The 25908-nt window shown below is 37.4% G+C and overlaps 1 protein-coding gene across 9 annotated transcripts in view; it reads left to right on the top strand.

Annotated features, from left to right (window-relative positions):
- LOC140888080 (uncharacterized) overlaps positions 1 to 25908 on the top strand; it is a 55048-nt gene that overhangs the window by 8419 nt on the left and 20721 nt on the right. For 8 of the 9 annotated variants that reach the window (XM_073295764.1, XM_073295759.1, XM_073295783.1 and 5 more), the window contains 11 exons: positions 2413 to 2543; positions 18769 to 18962; positions 19065 to 19195; positions 19312 to 19563; positions 20080 to 20220; positions 22007 to 22258; positions 22547 to 22687; positions 22763 to 23074; positions 23423 to 23599; positions 23757 to 24696; positions 24841 to 25058. In XM_073295764.1, the coding sequence (XP_073151865.1) occupies positions 2413 to 2543; positions 18769 to 18962; positions 19065 to 19195; positions 19312 to 19563; positions 20080 to 20220; positions 22007 to 22258; positions 22547 to 22687; positions 22763 to 23074; positions 23423 to 23599; positions 23757 to 24696; positions 24841 to 25058 (2889 nt within the window). The remainder of the gene's footprint in view (positions 1 to 2412; positions 2544 to 18768; positions 18963 to 19064; positions 19196 to 19311; positions 19564 to 20079; positions 20221 to 22006; positions 22259 to 22546; positions 22688 to 22762; positions 23075 to 23422; positions 23600 to 23756; positions 24697 to 24840; positions 25059 to 25908) is intronic. The other variant, XM_073295763.1, reaches the window with a different exon arrangement.

Raw genomic sequence — 25908 nt, 5'->3', positions numbered from 1 at the left:
CTTAGAAGTGTCTAGATGGTGGGCCTAGATGTCTTAGAAGAGTTGAGAAAGAAGGCAATAGATAAAGGCACGAGGAGAGAGTTATTTTGCTCATTCAGTTATTGCTCTTATTTTGTAACTAGCCTTTGCTACGGATACTAGCATTTCTGCTAGGGTTTACAGAGCTTGCTCTGGGAAAATATTTCTATTCCTTTTGCTATATAAATTGAGTTCTTAATTTGTGGTCGTAACATTCTCCAACCACACCGACCAACAAATGCTATGAACCATTATCGTTCAAAAAATTCTCCCCCTCTTGCCTAGAAGATAGCCAAGATTTGTTGCGAATAAATACGATCTTGGTGTTACCCAAACTTACCTCATCTCCCTCAAAGCTCTAACCCACAATCCGTACGTGAAAGGACAATGTAAAAACATGTGATCTTGAGTTTCCGTCTCTTTCCGACATAGCACACACCAATTTGGACTCAAACCACACGAAGGTCATCGCCTCTGCATCAAATTCGAAGTCGGCAATTTACCCAACACTGCTGACCACGAGAAAACTTGAATCTTTGTTGGGATCGGAACTTTCCAAATGACGTTAAAAAAGGAAAACATAGGAGAACCGCTATTTGGAAAGAAAGACTCAAAAAAGGATTTGACTGAGAAAAGACCGAAGAATCCCCACCCCACACTCTAAAATCGTCAGCCCCATCAATCAATCTAATCCTCAATAAATCTCCTAACAAAGCGCTTAACTCAACTATTTTCCGATAACTCAAATCCATCCGAAAATGTAAGTCCCATGAATGGGGGACGGTAGTCAACGAATTGTCACGAGCCACAAAATGAGAAATATGCATATTATGTGCAGAAGAAATCCGAAACAAGGATGGAAATAACTCCCGAAACGAAGAATACCCCCACCATCTTTCCAAAACCTAACTTTGGTACCCCTTTAACCACTGTCTTCACTAAAGATTGAAAATCCGGGTAAGATCTAGAAATAAACTTCCATGGGCTCCTAAACGTAACATTCCTTGCCAAACCAGCATTCCAACCATTATCTTGTAACCCGTACTTGCTCGTAGTGGCTTTCTTCCACAGCGTCACATTCAACGGAAAACCTCCACCACCATTTCCCCTGCAAAGCCCTATTACTCAAACAAATATTCCCTATTCCCAAACCCCCTTGAGCTTTAGGCTTACATACCTGCTCTCATGCCACCAAATGACAGTGTGATTCTCCATCAACTCCATCGAATAAATCTGCCTTGCACTTATCATAGTGTCGTCAGATTTCTACATCACCCGCTTTCGATCTTCTGCAGATTCTCTGATTATATGGCCTAAACGCCCTTTGCCATTGACCATGAGTTTCATTGATCGAGCCCACTCCAAATAATTTTTGCCATTCAATTTGTGGATGGTCAATTTGGTGGAGAGCTTTTGAAACTTGTGAAATTCAACGCATCCACTGTGGGTGCTTTTGCCCCAATACTCTCGTGTGAAGACATTTTATTTTTGCCTACCTTCAACTCTTACATGCTCGCTTCCTTTCTTTTAAAATTTGCAGTGGGTATTCAAAGCCTAGACTCTGGTACCATGAAGGCAGTGATTGAAAATGATAAATGAGGCATAAGAGTTGATAAAGTGTAAAATATGTTTCATATGTTGGTGTACAACCCTAATATGTACAAAGTCGCCATCTAAATTACTTTTCTTAATTATGGACGCTAATCATCATCTAATCTAATTTAAATGATGATATACGCAAGGAATAAAACATCAATATAATATTAAGACAAAAGTACAATATTTTTTATTCCTATTTTCTACTGATTAGAAGAATCCCGTGTTTGAGCATGGAGAGAAAAATAAAAGATGAGAAGACCTTGGATCTCTCACATGGATTTTTGTTAGCTTGGCAAAGTTGGAGTGAGCATATGAAAAAACATAGGGAGCTTCATAAATTATGTGATGAACCCTCCACATTTCATCCTGTTTATGAGAAACTATATACTTGTGACAATTAGATAGAGGAGCCTTGAAATGCAATTTATAAATGTGATATGAACACTATGAAACTTCATTTTGGAAACTCATTCACCCTTGCATGAATGGGCCTCTGATAATATTTTAGGAATTTAAATGCATATTTATCTTTTGCATTTACATGATGAAGTATAACTTATCTTTCTATTCCCGTGCGTCGGTGTAACTTTTAGCTTTGGGCTCTTCTTGCCTTTATTCTCCTTGCATTCTAACTTAAGTGCTGCATTTGGCGATTTGTTGGTATTGATGTTTATTTTTTACGGTTTCTATGATTGTCAATAGTTATTTAATGGAACTCAGCTGAATGTTTAATGATAGGAGTGGCCTTCCCTTATTGTGAATTGTGATTATTCTGTTTTCTTGCAATGCCTTTAGGATGGAGGTGAACATGGAGCTGCTGTTCCTTTGGAATCTTTTGAACCTTGTTGCAGCAGGAATCCCTACAGGGAGACAAATAGTCGAGAAGAAGCATGTGTTATTTGTAACGAAGATGGTGGCGAGCTCTTGTGAGTACAACCTTTTTTTAAGCCCTTTGTACTAACATGGTTAGTAAATATGAATATGAAAAAAAAAATTGTTTTACTAGTTTTGTAGGATAATTCTTGGAGTACAAACCTCTTTAATTCTTTCCGAATTCAAATCAAAATCCCGTGATTTTGGGTATAAGGATCAATCTATATATATTTACAATCCTATCAAATATAGAAAAGATTCTATCATCCATAAATAAAATAAGATTTGAACTTATCCAAGCAAAATATTTCACCCTTCCCCCTCAAACTGGTCTATAAATGTTTGCAAGGCCAAGCTTGTGAGCAAGAAATTTAAGGATGTGTCCTGTCAGTCCTTTGTTGAGTAGATCTGCCCGTTGTTGAGAAGTAGGAACATAATTGATGTCAACTGTACCTTGCTCTAGTTTTTCTTTGATTAAGTGTCGATCTACTTCAATATGTTTGGTTCAATCACGATGAACTGGATTGCGAGCTTTCATGATGGTAGACTTGTTATCACAGTAGAGTTTCATGGGATTTTCAAATCCTATCTTTAACTCTCCCATTACTCTCCCATTACTCTCTTAATCGAAATAAGTTCACTTATTCTGTGAGACATGACACCCTCTATTTTGTTTCTGCACTGCTCCTAGCCATAATGGAACCAGCCCGATCCGCATCTATAAATCCTTTGACTCCTATCATTGGTCTTAGCAAAGAACAACCCCTTACCTGGTGCTTGCTTCAAGTATTTTATATTGTTGTACACAACATTAAGATGTCCCTAACATGGAGAATGCATGTATTGGCTGACCAAACGGTCTCCAAATTGGATATTTGGCCTTGTATGTGAAAGTTAGACGAGTCTTCCAACAAGACGTTGATAATTCCCCTTATCAACCGGTCCTCCTTCAAGCATCTTTTCTTTGTGTAGAAAATATAGAAAAAAAGTATTTGCAGAGAAAAAATAGTATTCTCCTTAAATCAAGAATGAAGAGTACAACCTAATTTGTAAGTTTGAATTAATGCCAAATTGTGGAAAATAATATACTCCTAATTTAACATGATAATATATCCATAATACAAAATTGAGAATCCTAGAAATTAAGAAATAAAATATTCAACACTCCCCCTCAAGCTATGTAGTATATGTTTGTCATGCCCAGCTTGGACTGCAAGTCTTCAAAGGTTAGGTCGAGGAAGAGCACTGAAGATGAATTACTTTCTTCTCAATCTTCTCAATCATGAAGTGTGTCTATTTCGACATGTTTGGTTCTATCATGTGGACCGGGTTTCTGGCTATTCTTATGGCGGCCTGATTATCACAAATCATATCTATTGGATGATTATCTTCCAATCTCAACTCGTTGAGCAGTCTTTTAATCCACATCCCTTCAGAATTCCCATAGGACAAAGTACGATATTCTGCTTCTGCACTACTGCATGCTACAACTAGTTGTTTCTTACTCCTCCTAGTCACAAGATTTCCCCACACAAAAGAGCAGTACCCGGAAGTAGATCGCCTGTCAATCGGACAACCAACCCAATCTGCATCACTGAAGATTTGACATTTCTGACTGTCGTTTTTCTAAAGAGTAATCCCTTGTCAGGCGTTCCGTTTAGATATCTCAGTATGCGATATACTACTTCCATGTGTTCCACAGTTGGACTATTCATGTGTTGACTAATCACACTCACGGCAAATTCAATATCTGGTCGGGTATGAGAAAGGTATATGAGTTTGCCCACCAAGCGTTATACCTGTCTTTGTCAGTAGGTGCACGATCTTCGTTTGTTCCTATCTTGACATTCGGATCCATTGGGGTGTCATTTGGTTTGCACCCTAACATCCCTGTTTCTTTCAACAAATCTAGAACATACTTTCTCTGAGAAACTGAAATCCCATGTGAAGATTTGGCCACTTCCATGCTTAGAAAATACTTAAGAGGTCCAAGGTCCTTCATTTCAAATTCTTTTGAAAGGACTCCTTTAATCCTATTTATTTTCCTCTCATGATTTCCAGTAAGTACAATGTCATCCAAAATAGACAATGAGAACTGTAACTTTTCCATCAGATTTTTTAACAAACAGGGTATGATCGGACTGACACTGTAAATATTCATCGTTAGTCAGCACATTTGTAAACCAATGAAACCATGCTCTAGGTGATTGTTTCAGCCCGTACAAAGATTTCTCCAGCCTGCACACTTTATTCTTCATTGCTTCTGGCATAAAGCCTGGAGGAATGTCCATGTAGACTTCTTCTTCTGGATTACCATTTAGAAAATCATTCTTGACATCCAATTGGAATAACGGCCAATCGAGGTTTGCCGCAATTGAGAGAAGTACTCTGATGGTGTTAAGTCTGGCAACTGATGAACGTCTCTTGATAATCAATTTCATATGATCGAGTGTGTATCCCTTCGCAACTAGACGTGCTTTGTACTGTTCAATGCTTCTGTCCAGCTTTGTTTGACGGTAAAGATCCATTTGCACCCCACTGTTCGTTTCCATGGTGTGGAAGTTCAGTGATCTACCAGGTTTTTTTCTTTTTTAGAGCTTTGATTTCTTCAAAGACTGCTTTCCATTTTGAATCTTTGAAGGCTTCCTCGATAGATGAAGGTGTGACGTCCCATATTTTAAAACATTTACAAAACTAGATGCGGAAAAAGAGTGGGAAATTTTTTCAAAACTTTAAACAATGCAAGGAGTACATCACGCTATCTCAATCAACTACTCAATATTTGAAACATGGATGCAACCCTACATTCAAATACTATCTAAAATATGGCACATCAAAACCTAATAAATACATCTTAAAAGGATAGGGGAATGTGAGCGACAATAAACAAACTACTTACATAAAATACATTTGAAAATAATCGAGAAATCCTCACAACAATATCAAACTGAAATAAACATTAAAAAGATTTAATACTTGAAATCCTTAAAACCCATCAATAAAGACTGACAATAAAATAATCAAATTCTGAATCTTTAAAGACTGAAAATAAAATAATGTAACACCGTAATATAATTTAAACATATGAAAAACTTCTTGCTTTAAAAACGTTAGAGTTGCAGAACTGTCGTGCCATGCAATGTCTTCGGCTCTTGGACTCTTCAACCATTCTACCAAAGCCTTTAATTTAGAACTTTTCAATCTAGCTGCACCATTCAAGTACAGTGAGTCTAAAGACTCAACAAGCTTAAACATGTATATCGCTAACATAATAACATCAAAATACTTTAAACTTAAAAGACTTGAACATAACCTTCAAAATTCTTTAAAATGAAAGAACTTAAACATGGACATCTTGATACTTAACTTAAAGAACTTGAAAATAAACTTCATGCATTATTACATAACATTACTACTCCGTTCCTTGATGAAATATATGCAACTAAAATCATATCAAAATCATGAGACTTGAAATGACATCTTAACATGAACCTAACATAAAAACTTATCATTTTGGGGTGATGAAATATGTGTATTGTGGTAACCGTCATAATGAACCATTCATAGTTTTCTGTTGTACAACAAGCATATGACATTATGCCCGTAAACTTTCATTCTTTGGATAGCCACTCCGGAGCTCATCACAAAGTGCATACCCCGTAACCATCCCGTGAACCATGTTTGGATAGCCGCTCCGGAGCTCATCCCGAAGTGCATACCCCTTGTAATCACTACTAGGCACATAAATATCAAAATATTTTCCATGTACCATATCATATCATCATGCTTCATCATAACATTATTCATTCATGCTTCATCATCTTTCATTTCATCATAACTTATCATTTCACCATATTATTAATTCATTATGAAGCATCATTGAAACGTCCTAGTTTCCGTCAATCTTACTTGATAACTTCATGCATATCGTAGATAATAAAAATCATAATTTCATATTGAACATAGATTTCATGAATGAAACTTAGACATGTACATGCATCACATAACGTAAGCGGTTCACGTAAGTCGTTCTTTTCGTTCTTGACCTTAAAACTTGAAACTTTTTAAATAAGAACTCTTAAATATACTTAAAACACCTTAATATATCATAAACATGCATTTAAAACTTAAAAACATGCAAGCAAAGTGTTAGGGGAAGAACCATTCTCGCTCGAGCCTAAGAAATTTGCGCTCGAGCGCGCCCTGTTCTGCTGCAACCTATTGCAAGCGCTGAAACTCTATTTTTCCGTAGTAAACATGAAAGTTGTAGCTCTTTGTCTTGACTTTAAAATGCCGCTGGTTTCACCCCAATTGGATTTTTCAATAAAAAGTTATGTCTGATCTACCAAACTGTGTCAATGCCAAAAATATGGTACACTCGACACCCTTCGGGGCGATTTTGGCCCTACTTCCAAATGGATTTTGAGAAAACTCAAAACATGAAAGTTGTAGACATATAAACTAGCTTTCAAATGAAGTTGGCATCAAGTCATTTGGATTAGTACACCAGTCGTGATCCTCAAAATCGTAACGGGGGTCGCTAATCCGTTGCCACTGAACACGTAACATTTCAAAGATTTATCTTAAAGCTATCTCAACACTTCAGAATCATAAAAATCATATTTTCATACTGTAATACTTGATTTAACTTTCATCAAAGCTACGATAACACTTCAAAACTAAAAAGAAACATGAGTCCCTTGAATCAAACTCAAGAACTGGACAAAAACAACTTGCGCTTCACGATTTCATCCTATCGCATAACATGTTTTTTAAACCCTTAAAATCATGAAAATAAAAACATCAACATGCATTTTCATATCAAAATATTTATACTCTTGAATGAGTTTTAAAAAGTAAAAACTTGCACTTGCCTTTGTTCTTCGAAGAATGGAATCAATTTGGACTAGTAGAGATCTAGCCTTACTCAAGCGGAATCGTGACATGCTAAAAAGACCGCGGAAGGAAGATGAAATCCAGGAAATTGTTCAGTTGTTCCTAAGCTCAAAATAACACCTTTACATGATGAGGAGACACCAAAAACCAAAGACAAATTCAAGAAAGAAATGCAGCATAAACAAAGTGCAGAAACAGCTTAAAAGAATGCTTCTATCTAGGTAGAAACGTCCACAAAAAATAGCGATTCATGCTTCAAATCGAAGTTACGGATGTAAGGAAGAAAACCCATCAAACGGATCGAAGTTTGGACTCCGGACTAAGGAGATATGATCAAAATACAGCAGCTGCGCAGAGGGAGGCGAGCTTGAATGAAATTTGGAGACTGGGAAGAGGAGTGGGAGATGCGGTTGCTAGGGTGGGGAGAGAAGAAATTTTGAGGAATAATAGTTACACGCTCAATTAATTTGTACCTAATGGGCTTTGAAGTCGGCCCATTAGTTGCGACCACAAACTTTGAAATCATTAAAACATCACCTAAAGACATTTAATTAAAAATAACCTTTAAATCATAAATATATAAAATAAAACCATTTAAATTTCATTTAAAATCTTATTAATACTCATGACTGAATTTATGGATTTTCCGGGCATTACGGAAGGAGTCTGAACTTTATCTATACCAGATACAAAAGCACGATATGCAGGTGATGACCACTCAAACGAGACAAAGTTTCTTATCGGATGTTGTGTGCATGCCCTCTTCCCTTTCCTCAATGCGATAGGTATATCAACACTATAGGGTAATGGTTGAGATCAATAGTACCTTGGTTATCTTTTGTGGATGCTGATTATGGAGAAGTGTCATGGGCTAGATGATTTTTTTATTGGTTCATGTTGCCTTTCCGTTTGAACAATATTTCTTCTAAAATATACCTTGAGTGGTGTCTGACGAGGAGTTGGGTCAGGTTGAGGGTCATGTAGTGTTGATTGTGGGTCAAATGAAGGATTCGATTTAGGACGAGTCATGGGTTCATTTGGTTCGAGCAGTATAGGATTCCTATTTGGAGATTCACTACTACGGTCCCCCTGAATGGAGAAATTGGGATAGAAAGGCTCATTTTCGAAGAACGTAACATACATGGAGTGGTAGAATTTCTTGGTGGTAGGGGAATAACATTTGTATCTCTTCTGATTTGAGGTGTACCCGAGTAAAATACATTTGATTGCCCGGTGTAAGCACAGTGGAAGTACAGAGAATAACCGAAAAAATCTAAAAACTTCTTATTAATTTTTCTTCACATTATTTGTGTAATTACAAGCCCACCTATATACAAGTCTAGTTACCTCATTTCTAGATATTATACAAGAAATTAAACTTAACTAATGGGTACAAATAAGAAACATATATTAAAAAGATACTATACTAGAAATAACTTATTCCATTCCAATTTTACTACACTCCACCTCAAGTTGTGCAAAGATATCTATCATGCCCAACTTGCAAGAAAGTCTTCAATCTTTGATCTAAAATGACCTTTTGTCAAGGCATCAACAATTTGTTGTTCAGATGTAACATATGATATGCAAATAACTCCATTTTCCAGCTTTTCTTTGATAAAATGTTTATCAACCTCAATGTGTTGAATTGGGTTGTTAGCTATAATAATGGTAGATTTATTATCACATTATCACAAAATAACTTCATTGGGACCACCAAGTTCAACTTCAATTCCTCAAACTCTTTTTAACAACAATATGTCACACATTGGCAATCGCCCTCAACTCAGCTTCAACACTGCTTCTTGCCACAAACAAATTGTTTCTTGATTCTCCAAGTAACAAGGTTTCCCCAAAGGAAAGTGCAATATCCAGAAGTGGGTTTTTTATCAGAGGCTGATCTTGCCCAATCTGCATCAATAAAAACTTCAATGCTTCTCTGACTTTTTTTCTTAAACAATAATCCTCTCCCAGGAGAACTTTTTAGATATCTCAGAATCTTGTATGTTGCTTCTAGGTGTTCTTCACAAGGTGAGTACATGAACTGACTCACCACACTAACTGCAAAGACAATATCAGGCCTTGTATGAGAAAGATAGATTAATTTCCCTCCAAAACGTTGATGTTGATATCTTTCTTTCTCAATTAGTGTACCTTTATGTACTTTACCGAACTTTTGATTCGGATCCATAGGAGTGTCACTAGGCCTGCATGCACTCATCCTTAGTTCTTCAAGTAGATCCAAAATATATTTTATTTGAGACACATAAATTCCCTTCTTGGATCTAACAATTTCCGTTCCTAGAAAGTAGCGTAGAGGACCAAGATACTTAATTTCAAATTCTGATGCAAGACATTTTTTCAGCCGGTTTATTTTTGAGTCATCATCTCTTGTAAGAATTATATCATCAACATAAACAATCAGCATAACCAAATTTCCATCACAATTATGTTTTACGAACATTGTATGATCTGATTGTCCTTGGGTATAGCCTTGTCTTCTTACTGATCTCGAGAACTTTTCAAACCACGCTCGTGGAGATTGTTTCAATCCATAGAGGGATATATTTAGTTTGCACACTTTCCCTCCAAAGAATTCCTCAAAACCTTCATCCATAAACACTTCCTTCTTCAAATCGCGATTGAGAAACGCATTTTAAATGTCTAACTGGTTCAAGGGCCACACAGCTAATGAGAGTAAAACTCGAACTGTATTCTTTGTGACGAGAGCAAACGTCTCTTGATAATCAATCCCATACGTTTGAGTGAAGCCTTTAGCTACTAGTCTTGCTTTGTACCTCTCCAATGATCCATCTGACTTGAGTTTTACATTGAACACCCATTTGCAACCCACTGCTTGTTTTCCCTTAGGCAAGAACATTGCCCATGTTCTATTTTTCTCCAATGCATTCATCTCCTCAAGAACCGCCTTTTTTCATTCCGGAACATTTAGAGTTTCCTGTATAGTTTTAGTGACATCCACACTTTGAAGTTGTGAGATAGAATTAGAATAGGATCTAGAAATGTTTGTAAGACGAATTATTAGACAGAGGATGTTGGGTGCATGATCTCACACCTGGAAATCAATAAGAAGATCTAGAGATGGGGATTTTGGTTCATCAAGAGGTGATGAGGATACTTTACCGGGAGTTGTAGGGGCTTTGTCATCAGGATCCATATATGGTTCTGACTGTTGATTAGGAGGAATTGTGGCATCTTGTTCACTTTGAGGTCGGTTTCTTCTTGTATAGACTTGCCCAAACAATCTTTGATCCTCAACTCGGGCTCTATTATCAGTATTCACTAGTGGCAATGGATTATGTGTATTTAAATCCACGTTAATCATGAATTTAGAATTAGATTCCAAATCAAAGAACGAGTCTTCCAATTCATCCTCCCCTTGAAAAGGAGTATCAAAAAAAGCTCGTGTTACAAAAAATATAAAATCCATTGACGCATAAAACTTCTTCGTTTGTGGATCAAAGCATTTGTACCCCTTCTGTGTAGAGAATATCCTAAAAATACACATTTTAAAGCACGAGGATCAAGTTTATCACGATGTTGATGGTGTACATGAACAAAGACCACACACTCAAAAACTTTAAGGGGTAAATCAGAAGATAAACGAGACAAAGGAAATGTTTCTTTAAACACTGTCAATGGGGATTTGAAGTTCAAAACTCTCGATGACACTCTATTAATGAGATAGTTGGCAGTAAGAATGGCTTCTCCCCAAAGATATTTAGGCACTCGAGTAGTAAACATCAAGGACCTAGCTATACTTCGAGCCGATGTCTATTTTTCCTTTATGTCACCCCATTTTGCTGTGGGGGTGTCAATACAGGAGCTTTGATGGATTATCCCTTTCTGTTGAAAGAAAGATCCTAACATGTGATTAAAAAATTCTTTTCCATTGTCAGTTCAGTTCATGGAATTGCGTGTCAACCATGGTATAAAAAGTTTGAAAAATATGTTTAACTTCTGTTTTGTCACAAAGTAAATAAACTCAACTCAAACGTGTATGATCATCGATAAACGTAACAAACCATTTTTTACCCGAAAGAGTTGGTGTTTTAAAAGGTCCACACACATCACTATGGATAAGGGAAAAAGGTTTAGATGCTTGATATGGTTGACTAGGAAAAAAATGCACGATGATGCTTAGCAAGTTGACAAATATCACACTTAAAATCAAATGGATCTGCATTTTTGAACAATGCAGGAAACAAAATAATGTAGACCTCCACTCTCCCTAGCATTTCCAATCGTTTTTCCCGAGTCTAGATCCTGAAATTCACATAGGTTGGATGAAAATTTAGCACAACAATTGTAAAATTATGAAGAAGAAAATAATTTGTCGTATGTAATTTTTAATCATAATACATCTTTAAATATACAATGGTGGAAAGACAAATCCCAATAATTAAGAGATTATAAGAATATTATCCTACCAACTATATCAAATCAAATATAATATTATACAATATCTATTATACTAATCTACACTCCCCCTCAAGCTTGTCCATAGTCCATAGATGTTTACAAGACCAAGCTTGCCTACAAGGAACTCGTGAGTTTGTTCTGAAAGCCCTTTTGTGAGGATGTCATCGAGTTGAAGAGTGGTAGGAACATATACAATGTTGATAACTTTACTGTCTAGCTTCTCTTTGATAAAGTGTCGATCCACTTCAACATGTTTAGTTTGATCATGATGCACAGGATTGTGAGCGATGCTAATTGTGGACTTATTATCACAATAGAGTTGCATTGGATCTTCACACTTGATTTTTAATTCCTGCATTACCTTCTTTATCCAAATAAGTTCACACACTCCCTGTGCCATAGCCCTGTATTCTGCTTCAGCACTGCTTCTTGCTATCACAGATTGTTTTTTTACTACGCCATGTTACCACATTACCCCAAACCATAGTACAATAACTGGATGTTGACTTTCGATCAATAATAGAACCTGCCCAATCCGCATCAGTGAATCCTCCCACTCGTCGATCATCAGTCTTTGCATATAAAAAACCTCTCCCGGGAACTCAAAATTCTATATACTGCATTCAAATGACCTTGACAAGGAGCGTGCATGTATTGACTTACAAGACTTACGGCGAAGACTATGTCTGGACGAGTATGAGAGAGATAGATGAGTTTCCCAACAAGACGTTGATATCTTCCAGTATCCATTGGTGCACCTTCAAACATTTTTTCTTTCTTCCCTTGTTCAACTAGTGACCGACTCGGTTTGCACCCCAACATCCCTGTTTCTTCCGGCAGATCAAGAGTGTACTTTCTTTGAGAAAATGAGATACCTTTCTTGCTTCTAGCAATTTCCATCCCGAGAAAATACTTGAGTGTTCCAAGATTTTTTACCTCAAACTCTTTTGCCATCAGGAGTTTAATATTCTCCATTTTTTTTATCATCTCCTGTAACAATTATGTCATCAACATATACTATGAGGACAGTTATTTGATTTACCTCAGAATGTTTAACAAAGAGTGTGTGGTTTGCCTGCCCCTATACATATCCAAACTTCTTTATAACCTTGGAGAATCTGTCAAACCAAGCACGTGGAGATTGTTTTAGCCCATACTGAGATTTGTTGAGTTTACAAACAGTTTTGTTTCCCAAAATTTCTTCAAAGCCCGAGGTTGATTCATGTAAACTTCTTCCTCGAGTTCACCATTGAGAAAAACATTCTTTATATCAAGTTGGTATAGAGGCCAATCAAGATTAGCTGCTAATGACAGAATAATCCGAACTGTATTGAGCTTAGCTACTGGAGCAAATGTCTCGGTGTAATCAATCCCATATGTCTGAGTAAATCCTCTGGCCACCAACCGTGCTTTGTACCTTTCGATTGATCCATCTGCTTTGTATTTATTGGTGAATACCCACTTACACCCAACTTTTCACTTACACCCAACTGGATTCTTTCCTTGTGGAAGGTCCACCAACTTCCATGTATTATTTTCTTTTAAGGCTCTCATTTATTCAAGAATAGCTGTGCGCCATTCAGGTTCAGCAAGGGCCTCATGAACAGTCCTGGGAATCATGACACTAGACAACTTTGTAGTGAAGGCACGAAATGAGGAAGATAGAAGTGAATAAAAGACAAAATCAGATATGGGATGTTGAGTGCAGGATCTCACACCCTTTCTCATGGCTATAGGTACATCAAGATCAAGAATGATACCTGTTTTTGGATCTGCCATCGGTTCAGATGCTTGGTTGTGCTTTGGATCTCCAATGTCTTTATTGTTAGCTTTGTTTCGTCGGGAGTATACCTGTAATTTTGGTTCTGAAGTTTGGTCTACCCGTGGTGAAATTTGTTCGACCCTTGGTTTTGTTACTGGGATAGTGTCAATGGGAGTGGTGGTCAGAGTTGCATCAGGAATATGACTAGTTGTAGTGTCTAAATTTAAATTGTCACCAAGAAGGGGTGTGGTGTTCCAACAGGCTTTATCAGATATCTCCCCCTGAAGCAAAGTTGGAGGAGAATATGGAGTGTCCACGAAGAAGGTCACATCACGAGAAACATAATATTTTTTTGTTTGTGGACAGTAACATCGGTATCCTTTCTGAGTTGGAGAGTAACCAACAAAAATGGTTTTTACGACTCCAGGATCAAGTTTGCCACAGAATGATACCTGTTTTTGGATCTGCCATCGGTTCAGATGCTTGGTTGTGCTTTGGATCTCCAATGTCTTTATTGTGAGCTTTGTTTCGTCGGGAGTATACCTGTAATTTTGGTTCTGAAGTTTGGTCAACCCGTGGTGAAATTTGTTCGACCCTTGGTTTTGTTACTGGGATAGTGTCAATGGGAGTGGTGGTCAGAGTTGCATCAGGAATATGACTAGTTGTAGTGTTTAAATTTAAATTGTCACCAAGAAGGGGTGTGGTGTTCCAACAGGCTTTATCAGATATCTCCCCCTGAAGCAAAGTTAGAGGAGAATATGGAGTGTCCTCGAAGAAGGTCACATCACGAGAAACATAATATTTTTTTGTTTGTGGACAGTAACATCAGTATCCTTTCTGAGTTGGAGAGTAACCAACAAAAATGGTTTTTACGGCTCGAGGATAAGTTTGCCACGATTTTGGGCATGAATATGGACAAAGGCTGTACATCCGAACGTTTTTAATGGAAGAGGAGAGTGGGAAACGTGCGGGAATTGAGACGCAAGAAGTGACAATGGTGTGATAAAGTTTAATGGTCGACTAGGTAATCGGTTTATGAGAAAAGCAGCTGTGAGGACAACATCCCCCCATAGGTATATAGGAGTATGCATAGCAAACATGATTGAACGGGCGACTTCTAACAAATGACGATTTTTCCGTTCAGAAATTCCGTTTTGTTGTGGTGTATCAACACAAGAGCTTTGGTGTATAATCCCATGTTCCAACAGATAATTGCCAAGAATGCTATTGAAGTATTCCTTGCCATTATCAGTTCGGAGCATGCAAATTTTTTTGGGCGTGGAACTGAGTTTGGACCATTTTATGGAATTATTTGAAAATATGGGTAGTGTCTGATTTGTTGTGAAGAAGATAAACCCATGTAACTCGTGTGTGATCATCTATGAAAATTATAAACCAACGTTTGCCATGAGGTGTACTGATTTTTGAGGGGCCCCATAAGTCGCTGTGGATGAGGGAAAAAGGACTAGATGGAGTGTATGGCTTGGGAGAGTATCTGACCCGTGTATGTTTTGCTAATTGACACACTTCACAAGACAATGAATCAAGATCTTTATTAATAAAAAACGTTGGAAACAAGCGTTTCAAATAAGCAAAACTAGGGTGACCAAGTTTGAAATGTAACAACATAATGTTCTTAAGACTGGAATCTGAATCAGAAACAACTTTAGACACTAGAGACTAACAGCAATTTGACGAAACATTCTCAAAGTAGTAAAGACCATTGTGATTCCTAGCACTGCCAATCGTCTTCCCCGAAGGTAGGTCCTGAAATTGACACGAAAGAGAGAAAAACTTAGCAATGCAGTTGCTGTCAAGGGTCAGCTTGCTAATTGAGATCAAGTTGCATGTCAATGCAGGTACATGAAGAACAGATTTTAGTAGAATATTATTAGATAGTCGAACATCACCCATTCCAGCAACACAAGACAAGGAACCGTCTGCAATTTTCACTGTTGTATGGCTATAACATGGAGTATAAGTGCAAAACAAACTAGAGTCTCCTGTTATATGATCGACGCTCCGGAGTCCACAATCCAACAATTTTTTACGCTAGAACTAAAGTGAGTATTACCAGATTGGGTTAGAGAGCACGACCCAACAGTAAGGCTAGAAGAAGGATTGAGAGCAGTTTGGCGGAGAATACGACAAAATTCCTCAATCTGCTCAATTTGTTCCTTAGTGAATGGTGTTGCATTTCCAGAAGTGGGCAGCTGCCCTTGGGTTGATTGAACTTGAAGTGCACGACTGTCATTTCTCTTTTTAGGCTGCCAATTCGCTGATTTTCCATATATTTCCCAGCACTTATCCTTGGTGTGACTAGGACGATTACAGTGATCACACCAGGGACGTTTCCCATGACGTTGATTCTGATTTGAATATTTCCCAGGGACGTTTCCCACGACGTTGATTCTGATTTGAATATTTGTTGGAGATAAGAGCAGAGATTTCAGAAACTGCTGGGGAAAGGTTATGGTCATCAGGTAGCATGACTTTGCGACGCATTTCCTCACGCCTTACTTTTGCAAACGCATCTTCAGGTGAGGGAAAAGGATCCCGAGCCACCACACGTCCTCGAACATCATCCAGATTGCTGTTAAGGCCTGCTAAGAAATCAAAAACTCTTTCTTTTTCCGCATTGACTTGTACCTTCGCAATGCATTCAGCGCATATGGTGGAGGTCTCAAGAAATAAATCTAGTTCTTGCCATATATCCTGAATATCAGAGAAGTATTGAGTCACAGTATTTGATCCTTGTTTCATTTCTTTTAACTTTGAACGAAGCTCAAATATTTGGGACGCATTTCCTAGATCGGAATACATCCTTTTGGCCGCTTCCCAGACTTCCTTAGCTGTCTTGAACCACAAATAACGACGACTGATATTGGGTTCCATGGAATTGATTAGCCAGGTGAGAACCATTGAATTCTTGGCCAACCAGTCTTGTAGGTGGGATCGGTCTGTCTGGCTTGGGGACTGCAATTCACCAGTAATATACCCTAATTTTCCACGACCACAAATCACAATCTTGACTGATTGTGCCCACTGCAAGTAATTTTTCCCATTAAGTCTATGAGACGTAATTTGTAGGGCGGATAGATCATTTCCGGAAAGAGAAGTAATCTGCCCATGAATTTTTTCATTCGACCCTTCGCTTTTGGAAGATATCGAAGAATCGGTGCCTTCGGTGGACATGATTTAGAAAGCTGTAGGATAGAACAGAAAATTTAGGCGTTGAGGAGAAAGCTAGCTTTGATACCATGTAAAATTATGAAGAAGAAAATAATTTGTCGCATATAATTTCTAATCATAATACATCTTTAAATATACAATGGTGGAAAGGCAAATCCCAATAATTAAGCGATTATAAGAATATTATCCTACCAACTATATCAAATCAAATATAATATTATACAATATATATTATACTAATCTACAACAATTTAAATCACGGGTCAGTTTGCGCTGAAAGGAGGACAAGAGTTGAAAACAGTTTTATGTTACCAATTCCAGCAACCTGAAAGGAAAACGTTAAACATTTCTTTTATTATATCACTTCTATCGTTTACAATAATTAAAAATTAATATTTTTTTTGATCAAATTAACAATTAGACACGATCCAACAGTAGAGTTGGACTAGGACTGGGAGGTGACTGAGGACTGGTTTAGGAACTTGCAGATTTGTTCAAGCTGTTCCTGGGTCAGAAGCACTAAAGTAGGACCAGATTTCTCTGTCGCAGATTGAATTTGATGAGTGCTGCCTTCCTTCTTCGTCGGCTGCCAATTTGGTGGTTTGCCGTGAAGTTCCCAACATTTATCCCGTGTGTGGCCAGGATAATGACAGTACTCACAAAATGGAGCAGTTGGAGGACTTTGAATCAGAATGAGATTCTTCGCAGAGGACGTGTCTATGCGAAACAGTGGCAGAATTGTCAAGGACATTGGTAAGAGTTGGAGTTTCATCAAGAAGCATTACTTTCCGGTGAACTTCCTCCCATCTAACTTCTGAAAAAGCTTCTTCCGTTGATGGGAAAGGGTACCGGGCCACGACTCGACCACACACATTCATATCATGATTGAGACCCGTTAGAAAATAAAAAACTCGTTCTTTCTCAAGATGTCTCCGTTGTTTTAACACTGCATGTAGCGCAAACATGGTCTTCAAAGAACAGATCAAGTTCTTGCCAGAGTTCCTGCAAATCTAAAAAGTATCGAGTGACAGAATTTGATCCTTGCTTCATTTCCTTCAGCTTGGACCAAATTTCAAACATCTGAGAAGCATTACCCCGATCCGAATGCATAATTCGGGAGGCATCCCACACATCTTTAGCCGCTTAAACCAGAGATAACGACGGCTTATTTGGGGGTCCTTTAAATGAGCCATGCGAGACCTAAAGAATTCTCCACCAACCATAATTTATACGATTGGTCATTGGGCTTCAGGATGGATGATTCGCCGGTTAAATATCCTAGCTGGCCACGGGCACAAATTACAATTTTCACCTATTGTGTCCATTCGAGATAGTTGCGGCCATCGAATTCGTGACTGGTATTGACAGAGAAAGTCGACGCTGGGAAAAAAACGTTATGGAAGAAGGATTTTGGGTGCCGAGGAAGGGCTTGAGACGCCGTCATTGGTTGATGAGCTAGAATTAGTGTTGGCATTTTTATTTTATCAAAGGATAAACCCTTGTCTCGTGATACCATGAAAAAAGAAATAAATGTTTTATTAATCATGTAAAATAATCCTTGTAGTACAGCCTCTTTAATACTTCCCGAATACATATCAAAATCCCATGATTTTGGGTATAAGGATCAATCTATATCTATATCTATATATATATATAATTTTGATAGGGTGCAGGTTTTTTCGTGTGCGACCGGGTTTTAGTGTAAAAAAAAATACCACTAAAACCCGGTCCTATAAGCTATAGAAAGGATTCTATCAACTGTAAATAAAATAAGATTTGATCTAATCCAATCTAATTATTTCTTCAGAATATATGAAAATAAGATGCTGATATTTGTCTTTGCATGCTCTGAAATCTTTTAACAGCTTTACTGTAAGTTCATTTTTCTTCCTTCTCAATTGTACAGATTAAAAACTCACTGTTTTTGAGCAATTTTTACTTTAACCTACCAATTATCTTGATGCGTACTTTGCCCACATTTGTAGGTGCTGTTGGGGAAACGGTTGCGATAGATGCTTTCATCTCTCTTGTCTAGATCCTCCTCTAACTTGTTCTCTACCTGGTGTTTGGCACTGCCCCCGGTGCGTGTATAAGAAATTCACATTAGGTGTCCACTCTGTGTCAAAGGGAGTTGAGTGTATTTGGGATGTCAGAGAAGTGAAGGCAACAAATGCAAAAGGTCTGTCATCTTCTGGGACTGTAAACACGTAGGAAACCAACACTTTATTGATATTATAGAACATATGCTTGTTTATAATTTTTTCTTATCTCCTGATTGTAGGAATGCATATGCAGAAGCAATATTTTGTTAAGTACCATGGCCTTGCTCATGTGCACAACCATTGGGTATCAGATAACCAATTGTGTCCTGAAAATCAAAGTTTCTTCTTCAACTTTATAGTGAAAGATCAGGTCCATTATTTCTTGCAAGTACAAATCTTAAATAAAATGTTTTGATTACAGGTCTGCCTTTGGAATCACTGCAAATAAGATGTTTCTTTTTAACAGCCTGTTTTTCTAACCTGTAGATTGTGAAGTGGAGCGCAGAGTGGACAGTGCCACATCGTTTGTTAAGGAAAAGACCTGTTCATAAGTTTGAAGTATCGACTTCCTGTGACATATCAGAATGCCATTATGAATGGCTTGTGAAATGGCATGGCCTTAATTACGACCATTCTTCATGGGAGTTAGACAGCGCATGCTTTCTAAGCTCATCTCTGGGTCAGAAGCTCATGAACGACTACAAACTTCGCCTTGAAAATGCTTTGAAATTAAACAAGGTGCTTCACTTGACAGACAATTTCACTAGACTGTTGGATTCATATTTTTTATGTTTAAATGTAATTTTCTGATTGTGCATATCATCTATGAAAAAAAAAATAAATTGAATTTATTATCCTCGACATACTAATAAGTATTTTCGGTTTCATTTTATGACGTTGGGACATAAGTCGTGTACTCTTGTTATAATTAGTCACTATACCAAAGGTTCTTGTATTTAAAAAAATGTGCACCCATACCCAAAGCTTGAAGTAATAATGTCAGTCCATTATTTCTGTTGCAGCAAGGAAAATGCTTTCATTACTTGCATCTTAAAGATCTTTGTAAATCTCTCTTCTCGTGCAAAACATTGTAACTATATAGTATGGACGACATGACAATGTTGAACCTCACATATTGGATCTTTAAACTGTTGAGAATGAGGTCCACATATCATTCTGTAATAGGTTTTTGTACCCTACTTGTTTATATTGGTATTGCCATCATACAATTATGTGCATATGATGTTACTGCAGCATCAAAAGGGATCCTTTGTCGCTCTCCTAGAGCTCACACAAGGTGAATCACGAATGAATGATAGCGATCTATTGAAAAATGTAAACGAACTGCGTTACTGCTGGTTCAACTGCCAGAATGCTGTTGTTTTCGACAATCAGGTGAATGCTGTTTATGTTGCGGCACAAGATTTGAAGTATCTCTATTTTTTCATTTATTATACTCATGTGCTTTGGACCTCTGGTTAATGTTAAGTAGTGAAACATAAAATTGTTCTTTTTGGACCTTTTTTTGGCTTTATGGTAGTAGCCATTATTGCTCTATGTTAAACAAAGAAGAAGAACATAATTGCTGGAAAAGAAAACGTTAAACATTCTTTTTTATTATATCACTTCTATCATTTACAATAATTAACAATTAATATTTTTTTTTGATCAAATTAACAATTAATTTATAGGCACACTAACATGCTCAGAAAAATAGAAACAAAATTATAATCCCTTTAATTAAAGGATCTCGTCCTAATTTACAATTGGTACATAATTTCCTAATTTTCAACGATAAGATAAGATAAGATCTGATGCTGGTTATATTTCCATATCTCCAATACTCCCCTCAAGATGGTGAATAGGTATCTCTATCATTCCCAACTTGGACACGATCTCTCGAAACAACTGACTATCAATGTTCTAAAAAGCGGTACGCGGGCGGTCACCCACCTACTAGTGCCTAGACGCTAGGCGGCCGCTTAGGCGGTTTTTTCTTTTTAGCCCAAAGATCTAATTATTTTAGTACGATTCATTTTAATATTTCTCCAATAATTTATCTTTATCTAATTCACCTGCCTAAGTGGTGTTTTTTCAATTTTGAATATCTAATTATTCTTGTTCATCTTAATATTTCTCCAATAATTCCTCGTTTTCGAATTTGACGAATTCAACTCGAAATACATGACATATTTCTCGTTTTCATCCGTCAAATAATCTTTTTTTAAAAATAAAAAATAAAAATAAAAAATATTATATGTTAATCCAAGCAGCTGCCTGACGGATTTTGAGGCGTCTTGCGTCTTGCGGCCTAGGCGCTGTCTTTTAGAACACTGCGGACCATTTAATCCTTTGGTGAATATATCGGCTAGCTGATGACTTGAAGAGACATATGGTGCACAAATTAAGCCACTGTCAACCTTCTCCTTAATGAAGTGTCTATAAATTTCAATATGCTTTGTTCGATCATGCTGCACCGGATTATGAGCAATGCTAATATCTGACTTCTTGTCGCAATAAAGTCTCGTAGGTCCACTCCTCTTTACCTTTAGATCTTCCAAGATGATCTTCAACCAGAGCAACTCACAAACCCCTTGAGCCATTGCTCTGAATTCTGACTTGGCACTTGACCTTGCTACAACATTTTGTTTCTTACTTCGCCAAGCGACAAGATTTACTCCAAGGAACGTACAATACCCTGTAGTTAACCTTCTGTGTCTTTCAGCATAATCCGCATTTGCCGAAAGATAAACACAAGAATACTTAATGTTTATAGTGGTTCACTATCGAAGTGAAAGCTACATCCACTTGCCACCGATGCTGATGTTGATTTCTACTATAATGAAACCAAGAAAACAAAGATAATTTTAGAAATATGTCTCAGAATTATTTTCTTGTCACTCTCTATCTCTCTCTGCACGTGAATAAATCATACAATGACGATTATCAACGCATATCAATTATATAAGGTGTACATTAATATATGCCAAATACTTAAAACATCCTTAAATAAATAATTATCTCCACACACATGAACAGTTTACATATCGCGGTATTCATTTTCAGGCTATATCTTTGGGATGTGGTACACGTGGATCAGCATTGTGTTTGTGTTGGTGAAGTCTTCTCTAATCCTAAAATTTTAGCCCATTGTGATGGATACTAGTTTGTAATCATGCAGGATCGAGCAATCACTCTAATACTCTTTATTCAGTCAATGACAACAATGTGTCAGCCTTTCCTCATTATTGCTTCATCTGAATCATTTGCTCTATGGGAAGCGGAGTTTGCACGGTTGGCACCAACAGTTGATGTTGTTATTTATGATGGAATCAGAGAAACCAGGAAGGGTATTAGAGCATCAGAATTTCATGAAGAAGAAGGTTGTGTAATGTTTCAAGTACTTCTTTCTTCTATGCAAGCTGTTGTAGAGGTATGAACATGATTTCACTTTTTCTGATCAGATGTTTAGAGTTTGCCTCCTGGTTGATTGCAAAATCTGTAACTGTAAATTTTCACTTGACTTTTATTGTCTTCCTAATCAAATCCCAACCATTAGAAGCTACTTCGTTCTTATGTGCTATCCGTTATTTTCATGCTGGTATGCACTATCTGAAAAAATTGATGCTTGCAGAAAAATATTTTGTGATTGGAGGGACCCTATGATTCGGTTGCATGTTTCATTGTTCTACATTTGATTGTCTTTCAAATCAATATACAGGATATAGATGTGTTACGAAGCATAAGGTGGAAAGCAATTGTGATTGATGACTGCCAGCACTCTGTGGTACCCAATACTCTCAAACCAATCAAAACTCTTGCTTCAGATTTGAGGATTTTCTTGATCACTGATGGAAAGGAGGTACTTTTCACATCTTGGATTTGATCATTTTGGTATAACGATCTCCATTTGTTTTAAAACAATCCTATTTCTAAGCCTCAGGATACGACACCCGAGTACCTTAATCTATTGCCATGGCTTCATTCTCATGATGATTTTGACAAAGTAAGGTGCTTGAACTTCAACAAAGACGTCGATTCTTGTAAACTGGAGAGGTTGTTGTGTCATACTTCAATTGAGAGCACTTCCGAAGTCTCCAAATTTATTGAGTATTGGGTCCCAGTTCAAATATCAAACTATCAGCTCGAGCTGTATTGTGATGCACTTCTTAACTCCAATGCTCTGCGCTCTAATTCAAAAAGTGACTTGGTTGGGGTCCTCCGCGACATTCTTCTTACTGTCCGAAAGGTTTACTTGGCAGTTTTTGTTTTGCCTTCTCATACATATTGTACTGTTAAGCTGCTATATGACAGTATCCTTGTTTTGAGTGTTGCCAAGCATATCCGTGTTTTGAAGCAAATGCTCAAGACCACCGTATCATGAACAAGGAGTTCCATTTCAATTACTTGAGCAACATTGGTTCAGTTATTACCACTTTCAATACATGATAGGAACTTGTGTAAAAATTGTGGCAGTTTTAGTACATGTGAGATGCATGGACAAGCAACTTCCAACTCTTTGTTACACATATTCTTTATATGTATAAAATGTTTTATAAGAAATAAAGTTTTTAAAATTTGATTACTTTCCATTCAGTGTTGTGATCATCCGTATCTCTTGGACACCTCTACACAAAAAGCTCTGTTTGATGAGCAGCATCCTGTTGCGGAGATTTTAGAAATCGGGATAAAAGCAAGTGGGAAATTACATGTTCTTGACTTGATGCTTTCAGAGATTAAGACCCGAGGGTTACAAGTAGTGATACTTTATCAGGTATCTCTAACAAATGAGATGTCCGTGGAGAATGAACAAATTCTCAGTTTCATTTTTCTACCTTATTTTTTGCTTTTGGGTTTTTTGTTTGGATGTGTTATCATTTTCTATATTATAACATTTAGTTATTGGTTTCGATTATCATTGATGCTTTCAGATGATTGTTGGCCCTGAAGGGGCAACAATTGGAGATATATTGGATGACTTTTTACGCCAAAGATTTGGTGAAAATACTTACGAACGAGTCGATGCAAGGGTTATCAATTCCAGAAAGCAAGCTGCGATATACCGGTTCAACAAAAGGGAAACTGGGCAATTTGTTTTTCTTTTAGAAAATCGAGCTTGTAATTCTTCCATAAAACTCTCATCCTCGAATCTTATCATCATATATGATAGTGACTGGAATCCAGCAAATGATTTGAGAGCACTTGAAAAGATATCAATTGATTCGAAAGTTGAGCAGATCAAAGTTTTTCGGTTGTATTCATCATGTACAGTTGAAGAAGGAGCCCTTGTCCTAGCAAAGAAAAAAATAAATCTTGATACTAGTTTGGCAAGTTCAAGGTCGAAAGGTCGGGTCGCATATGACACTTTGCTCATGTGGGGTGCTTCTTACTTGTTTAACAAATTGGATGAGTATCATGCTGTAAGCAGCAGTATTGACTTAAGAAGTTTTCCAGGAGAACTGCTTTTGAACGAGGTTATCATGGAGTTTCATGCCATAATATCTGATGATTGTGAAATTTTTTATATCAATCCTCTCATCTCAAAAGTTACTTTGCATGATGGATACTATAAATCGATCTCTCGGAATTTTGGTGAGGGAAAAATTCAGTTGATGAATGGGGTAGAACCTTACATATTTTGGAAAAATCTGTTGGAAAGGAAAAATCCCGAGTGGAAGCATTTAAAGGGCCCATGTCCACGGAACCGGAAGAGGGTTCAATTCTTTGTGGAACCACCTAGGACGTTTGGTTGTGAGAATGGTGATGCAAGTAAGAAACGAAAACAGGTGGTGAATAATAAAGTGGATCCATCCTCTGCTCAAGGTGACCTGTCAGAGAATCCAGTAACTCAAATTACTGGTTCCAAGTCAGGTAACTGTTACATTCTTCATTACCAAGGTTTTGTAATTTTTGCATTTTGAGTATCCTTCTCTCAGTTCACTTAATTCTGTGATCCCTTCTACATGGATATTGTTGTTCAGAATATTCGCACAAATTTTTTGTTTGATGATGCAGGGAATTATACTACTGTGGCCAGTAACCAATCTCAGCCTTTGCCAACAGAAAATTCTACAACTGATATACCAAATTGCATGTTTGGACAGAGCTCTTTTCCTGCTGGGCTTGACACTTTTGATTCAGTGGAAAGATTTTTGTTGCTCCATAAGCAGAAAAGCCTGCATAGTTTTCTGCAAGGAGAAGTGACTAGAATATGCCAACTTCTTAAAATTTCGGTACTGTTCTTTTCCCTCATATCTTTCTTCAATTTCCAGGTGTTAGGTTGAGAGACTATACATGGCAATATTCCAAGAGTGGAGAATGTTAATTTAGGTGCTCTTTTGTTTAAATGGCCATATACTCGTAAAGTTGACAATTAAGTGTGGAGATAGTCTGTTTCTTGTGGGTCCAAATGAGAGATATAACTATTTACATCCATTAATCACTATTTCTGTTACATGCTAGTCCACACGCGTACACATTCGCTGAGCAACAGAGCTCCTTCTCTTGTAACAAAAAGTTACAAGACCGTCTCTCAGTGCCAATCGATGCTTGTGTGTGTGAGGGGGGAGTGGGGGATATTTTCAGAAGTTGGTGTATCAGACTCGTGCTCGTGGAATTGAATATCCATCTAGACATAATATTTCCCCTTGCAGCCCTTAAGACAAGAGAGACACAGTTAAGAGCAGAAGGATCAAGCTTGTTCCTTCGGGGTGAGTTGACATGAATAGAAAAGACAAACTTAAAATTCTACGACAAAATTCGACGTAGAAGGGATCGAGTGAAACTTGGATGGCATGTCATGTAGGAGTTTTGATAGTTGATGCTACAAGCAGATAGCAATTGATAAGACAAGTACTAGTAATGGTAGCATCACCCCAGAAATGTTAGTGAATCATAAAGCCTGTGCCACTTCAAGAATACGGCATTTTTAATGCTTCATTCACGATGCCATCTTGTTGGGGGGGTGTGTGCACATGATAAGTTCTTCCATTCTGACAATGGTCGTGAGTTTGTTAACTTAATCCCTTGTTGGGGGGTGTGTGAACATTCAAGAATTCCATTCTATGAATGCCTTAGCAAGGG

The sequence above is a fragment of the Henckelia pumila genome, chromosome 1 (assembly GCF_033568475.1).
Source record: "Henckelia pumila isolate YLH828 chromosome 1, ASM3356847v2, whole genome shotgun sequence".
Lineage (NCBI taxonomy): Eukaryota > Viridiplantae > Streptophyta > Magnoliopsida > Lamiales > Gesneriaceae > Henckelia > Henckelia pumila.
The sequence above is the reverse complement of the archived record's forward strand: the minus strand, read 5'-3'. Positions and strand labels throughout refer to the sequence as shown.